This window comes from Branchiostoma floridae, chromosome 3, assembly GCF_000003815.2.
Source record: "Branchiostoma floridae strain S238N-H82 chromosome 3, Bfl_VNyyK, whole genome shotgun sequence".
NCBI classification, from domain to species: domain Eukaryota; kingdom Metazoa; phylum Chordata; class Leptocardii; order Amphioxiformes; family Branchiostomatidae; genus Branchiostoma; species Branchiostoma floridae.
Window position 1 is genome coordinate 26,550,199 of NC_049981.1, and position 7,430 is coordinate 26,557,628.

The 7,430-nt window shown below is 45.5% G+C and overlaps 1 protein-coding gene across 1 annotated transcript in view; it reads right to left on the reverse strand.

Moving 5' to 3' along the window:
* The window catches only part of LOC118411789, a 7,881-nt gene extending 1,755 nt beyond the window's left edge, over positions 1 to 6,126 (reverse strand). Inside the window, exons 1-6 of the mRNA XM_035814276.1 lie at positions 5,872 to 6,126; positions 4,643 to 4,880; positions 3,049 to 3,191; positions 2,774 to 2,861; positions 2,054 to 2,191; positions 38 to 113 (exon numbers count right to left, since the gene is read on the reverse strand). Of these exons, the coding sequence (XP_035670169.1) occupies positions 38 to 113; positions 2,054 to 2,191; positions 2,774 to 2,861; positions 3,049 to 3,191; positions 4,643 to 4,880; positions 5,872 to 5,874 (686 nt within the window). The 5' untranslated portion in view covers positions 5,875 to 6,126. The remainder of the gene's footprint in view (positions 1 to 37; positions 114 to 2,053; positions 2,192 to 2,773; positions 2,862 to 3,048; positions 3,192 to 4,642; positions 4,881 to 5,871) is intronic.
* Between the last annotated feature and the right edge of the window lie 1,304 nt (positions 6,127 to 7,430).

Below are 7,430 nucleotides of genomic sequence, written 5' to 3' on the forward strand. Positions count from 1 at the left end.
TGTAGAAGAACCGATAGACACCCTTTATAGTACTCACAGGACGACGTTATCCGTCACGTGATCACACGCCCTTCCCCAGTGCCACGACATCGAATAGTGCACCTTAAGATGCCCTTTGGGTTAGAGAGAAACATAAGTTTATATCTACTTAAATCATTGTAAGGGACCTGACGATATTTATCGGGGGGGGAGGGCTGGTGCATAGGTGGGGGGGGCCAATGAAAAATTTTTTGAGCCGAGGGGGGGGCCATTGAAAAATTTTTTGAGTCGAGGGGGGGGCCATTGAAAAAAAATTGCCTGAGGGGCCTTGATAAATACTACCAAAATGTGCCCCTGAAATGCAGGAAATGAAGTTTCAGATGGTCAAGATTTCAATTTTTCTCTGGACGTCCCTTGCGACGGCTTGCGCCTCTGGCGCACACAACACTTCGGCGCTCGTCGCCATCAAAAGTCTCTTCCTCTGACAGAAAATTGTCATTACATTTAGCATAGTCTACCAGCGAAGTTTATCCCTCAAAATGAAGAAAATCGTGTCTCAGAGGGTCCAAACTTCATCATTTGAATGACATTTCTCCAGACCTACCTTGCGACGGCTCGTGCCATGCCCGGCGCTCGAAATTGTGGAAATACGTTGGGGGCGTCGTCGCCCTCAAAACCATGTGAAGTTCTAATAGAAAGGCTATTAAACTTAAAGCTTAGTCTGCCAGCAAATTTTGCCCATCAAGATTTAGGAAAGACCGTTTCAGATAGTCAAGATTTCCAAATTTTCCCGGTGGAGCATGCCCCCGGACCCCCAAGGATTACGTTGATATAGTTCGCCCTCCCCATACTGAGAAATTTTCTGCAGCCGCCTCTGTCGTGTGATTCCATGTTCGCACGAAGTTTAAGAAAACTATAGAAACTAAAATTGGTATAAATATCAATCCTGCGTGCATCTGTTCTTTGTATACAAAGGTTCACGGACGGCAACGGGATAAAACATTACGATGTTTACTTTCGTGACAGCGGGCTCTCTGCTGCATATGACGTCATGGTGGCGCGAATTTTTTTTGGCAAGTTTGTAGGTTGCAATTGGCCGAAATAACTCCCGTTTTGGAAAGATTGAAGCAGTCTTGAAGCGGTTTTCGAAACGATATCGCTAAAATGTACCCAAGTCTCTTCCATCTACAACATTAATTTGTTTTCTTTTGTGTAAATTTCGTACATGTGTGGTGGAAAAGATCGCCGAAGTTGGATTACCGCGCCGCCCCTCCCCGCCTGCTTTTCTCTTTGTTGATGTGGACGCACAAAATCAAATTTTTTTGCCTCACAGAATGCGGGAAATTTCGTTTTAGAGGGTCAAAAATATCAAAATTTCCCGGGTAGCATGCCCCTAACCCCCGAGACCGGTCGGGCCTTCGGCCCTCCGATCCCTGGACGGCCTTTAACAGCTAGCCGTCGGTCTGGCGGAAACGTTCAGTTTCGTGATCTTGCGTATTAAACGTTACCAGAGACTTTTTTCACGTAGATTGGAGAAGTGATATCAGACAAGGTAAGTCTTATAACCGTTGCAGCGTGAGTGTAACAACATCAAGTCAAGTGCTACATGAAAACTCGGCTGTTGTAAAACTTTGGGAGATAACATATGCCCCAGCAGGACTCCAACGTGCGTAATTTGTTGACGCGCGGGTCTTGACACCCCGGGCCGATCGTCGTCACGTTCAAACAACGCTACCGCTATTGTTATTGCTATATTATTTAATGACAGACTGTGTGTAATGGAAAAGGTAAGGAAAAATTGGAGGGGGGGGCCATTGAAAAATTTTTTGGGGCGAGGGGGGGGCCATTGAAAAATTTTTGGGGGCAGGGGGGGGCCATTGAAAAATTTTTTACCAGACCTATTTTGCACCAGCCCCCTCCCCCCAGTAAATAACGTCAGGTCCCTAAGACCAAACTTACTTTACTTGAATGGCTGACGTTTTCATCTTTTTCAAAAGGAAGTCATGTTTCATACCATTTTCTGAGTAACTTTATTCAAAAGGTGTTCAGAAACCAAGTTGTGACTTCTCCCTACCGGTTGTCTGCTTCCTGGCCTCAGCTCGGATGTTGTCCAAGTTTTGAAGGTAGTCCGTCTTCTCCAGTGGCGTGCCACACTTGACGTGAGAAAACGCTTCGTTGTTGGTAGCCACGCCCACAAACTTCTCCTGATTGCCTTCGTGGGGAAACGATTTGTTTGCTAGGTTAAATGGTATTCAAAATCTACATAACTTGCATTTTAAAGTTGTTTGTTGAGAAACAATCGCCATGAACTTGAATTAAAGACTCATTCTAAAAGGTTGATCTTAATCATACTGCATGAAAAAGTATCCAAATCCACCTGAGAACAAATTTCTATTCCGTGTTGTACCACGTCACGTGTCATTGTACCACATCACACCACATACCTGCACACACATCTCTGTACCACACCACTATACCAGCGCACACGGTCGCTTGTACCACATACATGCACACACATCTCTGTACCACACTACATACCTGCACACACATCTCTGTACCACACCACATACCAGCACACACACCTCTGTACCACACCACATACCTGCACACACATCTCTGTACCACACAACATACCTGCACACACATCTCTGTACCACACCACATACCTGCGCACACGTCGTTGTACCACACCACATACCTGCACACACATCTCTGTACCACACCACATACCTGCACACACGTCGTTGTACCACACCACATACCTGCACACACGTCGTTGTACCACACCACATACCTGCGCACACGTCGTTGTACCACACCACGTGCTTGACCAGTAGCTGCTCGGACACTGCGAGGTCACTCACGGCATAGAGCGCGTACACCTGTGGCAGAACGTTATAAGACACTTCGGTTTTCTTCCAACCGAGCATCTCTGAATTCTTGGTTCTATGTTTGACAGTTTCTATGTTTGGGAACCACGCCATGTAGATTTCTAAGACATATGGGCTACGTTGGAGTTGTTTAAAGAATATTCGAGACAAGATCTTTACGTCTACTGTCGTGTCTCACCTGCAATCCGGGAACCTGATGATACCCATCCCGCAAGGTGGCCTTGATCAGCTGCACCCCGTCAGTCATGCAGTCGTCACTGTTGTACCCGGCTTCCAACAGGCGATGGAGACCAGCCAAGAAGATTGTACTGATTTCTCTACCTAAAGGAAAGGAAAAGTAACATCATTCTCAATGGTTCCGATACATATAATGGACGTTGAATGAGGTTGAATCCTTAACTGCAAAGAACAGACTACATAGGTTTTTATCAGTCTGTATCATTCCTGTTAAATACATTTACAGGAGGGGTCAGGGGTCAGGGAGGAGTCCTGTCTCCGTACCTATTCCTGCTCTTCATGAGCACACGCTCCACCGTGTATAACGACACAATGGATGTTGGATATGCCGATGACGTTTCTCTGTCGAGGACTATTCCTGTGCCTTTAGCCGATCAGGATACAACTGTGGAAGAGGAGTCTACTCATCTTAACTCCTGGGCAGAAGACAACAGGATGACGCTGAACGGTGGGAAGAGTTTACTTCTCCAGATCTGCTTCAGCAAATCTGCTCCGATTCCACCTATGATCACACTTCCATTTCCGTCCGTTGACTGTGCCAAGGGACTAGGTTTCTACATGGACAAGAACCCCACCTTCGACGAACAGATCTCTGCAATGATCAGTAAAGCATCGCGTAGACTACATTATCTGCGTCTGTTGACGAAGCAAGGTACCAGTGTAACGGACGTGATACAGATATACCTGTCACTTGTACGTCCAGTACTTGAGTATGGCCATGTGATACTGGTCGGGTGCAGTAAGGAGCAGGAACTGGCCATCGAGAGGGTACAGCGCCGGGCCCTGCGCATCATCTCCCTTGGAGGTAGACGCAGTGTGCCCGACTTGCCAACACTGAAGGTCAGACGGGAGGAGGCAGCGGTACAACTGTTTGAACGCATGCTCAGGGAAGACCACCCCCTGCATGACATGGTTCCACCCACAAGAACAGGGGCCACGGGACGCACACTTAGAAACTCTAGGACAATCAGTTTACCAAAAGCCCGTACTAAGAGACTCAGCAAGTCCTTCCTCCATAGCGCCATCCGTCTATACAACAAGAAGGTTACACAGTAGTGCTATTAACACTTGTTGTTAGCCATTACCTGTACTTCTTGTAACTCGGTACCGTTTTCCAATACGTTGATTTTAATCTATTATGTATGTTATACACATGTTAACTGGAATCTACAAGTCGTTGTTTGTATGCAGCTATTGTTATTATGTGTTTTGTGTGGCTTTGGTAAGCCTGACGTGTGTAATATTAAAGGTCAAAATTCGGGTGAATGTGTGTTTGCCCGCGAGAACATTGAACATTGAAGGAGTTTATCCAATACCGTAGTTCTATATTACAAGTATACTCAGAATGCGGCATTGTCACAAACGTTGTAGAGTGCATTAGCCCCATCTGGTGAGTTATTGATGATCTGCAGGATATTGATGCGATTTTGCACCGTTTGTCATGTCTAGTTCTTTCTGTCCTTTCGTATTCGCTTGAGTCTTTTGAATATTTTGATTTGGAAATTTGGTGATAATGCAAAAAATACCACTCTTACCTGGTGCGTTACAGGTGTTCCATAGCCACCGCCTTTTCTCAGGTGTGTTCCAGGAGTGCGTGAAGCAGGGGTTGTTGTTCATGGACGGGTTTGTCCAGGACAGGAAGTCTGTCTCGGTGCAGCCCGGCACACCCGGGTCGTACCCATCCGCCCAGACGTACATGGCGTACTGCTGCCGCTCTCCAGCAGACATGGACAGTACAGAAAGGAGAAATATCCATGTCACAGAACCACAGGTCTGCAGAGGAGAATGATGATGAGAATATGCGCAAATTAGTGAATGATTCTCACCCACTAGCTTAAAGGTTTATCTGTGTTGGTAGACATTATTTATGTATTTCCCATACGTCACAGAAGGGATGAATTGTTCATGCCTTGATAACGAACGGTCTGGCGTTGGACAGTCGAAAAGTATGATAAGTCGACTTTGTGATGGAAATTATAATTCAACTTTGATACATAATTTTCAAACCTATTTGGATTCAATCATAGCTGACAAATATAGCTATCATATGTCACTATAGTTATTTTGTTATCCAATAAAGCGATCTCTGTAAGATGGTTATCGATCAAATTGACGATGGTACCTGCCTGTGATTATGAAAACATGAGTCCAGCGTTCCTATTGTCCCGTGTGTTACTACCGATGACGCCCGGTAAAGGCATCAGCGATTCCCCTGAAGGTGTCTGGTCCTTGTAAGACTGAATTTTGGCACCCCACCAAACCGGCTCTTAACGCACGCAATCTGCCGGGCACACTAAGACCACTGAGATAAGCACAGATTCGTGCGACGTGTTTGGGGTACGATATTGCAGGTGGGGAGTGTAAACATGTGTGTTTAAAAAGGTAGAATAGCCCTGAGCCCACTGGTTGCAAACTATTCCACGGTGCCAGCTCGAACCAACCGGACACAAATACCGTATCCAGTACAGCTGGACCATATTCATCATTAAGAATGAGTGTAAATATTGAACGACAAGTTAACAATAGTGTTCTAGCTCAGTTTAGCTCACACTTTCCAGTGGTTGGTCAAAATAACTAACAGTGGCGACTGTTACAGGGCTTCTCTTACTTGCGGTCAACTTGATACATACAAGCTAATAATCATTGTATAAGACATGCAAGAAAGTTAGAAACGCCGTTGAACAATCGCTACGGCTTTCAAAGAACGACAGGTGTATAGCGGCATCGGCGTCATGTAACTTGACCCCTTATTTTTACTACTCACCATTCTGATGCAGGTAGGCTTCGTATCAGCAGTTGAATTCGAGCTTCGAAGCCAGAAAACTCCTCTAGCAAGAACTTGTTTCGATGTGAAACACACAGAAGTTTTCGCAGAGCCTTCTAACAGGGGGAAAATTTCTCGCGCCGTGGAAGAACAAAGTTTCAGCTACCTTCTGTCGGACTTAATTAAGGATAAAACAGGTTGGTTACGTACGTGGCAGGTTGGAAAACAGGTCTAACCAACGGACTTTGTAACTCTGGTCACGTATCGCACTCGCGGGCTGTCTGGAATAACAAAGTCCGTGTTCTGATATTTGCATAAAAGGGGAACAGCATCTTTATACGTAACAAGTTTGGTGAGTTTTTTGGCTGAGAGTGCTAACAGCTTTTACACAGGGTAGATCACATGGCCCATGTCACGTAGTCTTGGCGTGGTAACGTTAAATTATACGTGAATAAAGGGTCCTTAGCCAGGAAAACCTCAGTAGTGAAGTTAAACTAAGATTATATTATATCAGGACTGTACAAAGCCGATGAGTATTTTCGACTGTACGATTTGCCGCTGAACTAATAGAATAAAGAGAGACAAATCCTCGAAATGTGGTCGGTTTAAGTGATGCCATGCATACCAGAGCCGCTGTTGCAGTGTCAGTCCTGGCCGCTCGAGAGAGGATTTTACCAATCGACGGTAAACTGGGCACCTTTGTCATTACAGTCACTTTAATTAGATTAAGTTACTGATAGCTGTTTTAAGTGCGTCAATCCTGCTAACAGCTGCGGTGCCTATACCATTTGTATGACACGCGGTAACCACGTTTCCTCGGAGACCAAGGAGCTTTGATGAAAGTTCCTTGAGAGACTACGACCCAAGAGCGACCAAAATTCTGACACGGACTCTCAGCGAATTTACGTAAACCGCATGTTGATGATACGTACTTTTCCATTTTCCCGCCCAGGTGACCATGGACCCAGACAAGACATGGATCTCTGATACATATTCTGTCCACGTCCCAACTTACATTGCTTAATACCTGTTGGTACACTGGCGAATCCATCGCTTTATAACAAGTTCGCTGGGCTATAGGTAAAGTTTTAGAGGCGTTGACCAAGGCCGATTTTGCTTACGTGTGGTCAGTAGATGCTCTATAGAGTGTGAAGTGCAAAAGAAATTGCGAGGATATGAGTTTATGGCTTGCATCCAGTTTGGAAAGGTTAAAAGGCGAGATAGTGAGATACGCAAGCGGTGGAACACATGCACCGATCATGAGAATACATGTTTGCTTATCAAGGGAAGAGGAGGAGGTCAAAATAATATGTCATTTGTCTATCGTTGACAAAAGACAACATTTCTGCTACATATCAACACTGCCAGATGTAGTCTATCCTAAACACAGCTTAAGTTGTTTCAGCGGCGACTTTGAGGATTTATGTGCACGGCAGTTGTGACCCGTTGACCTCGGGGGATAATCAGGGCGCGGGCCTTCGGCTTCAATCCCGTGACCCAAGGTCGCAAACGAAACACTTGTTCAAACAGCTTCCCGGAGAGGGAGGTTCCATGTTGAC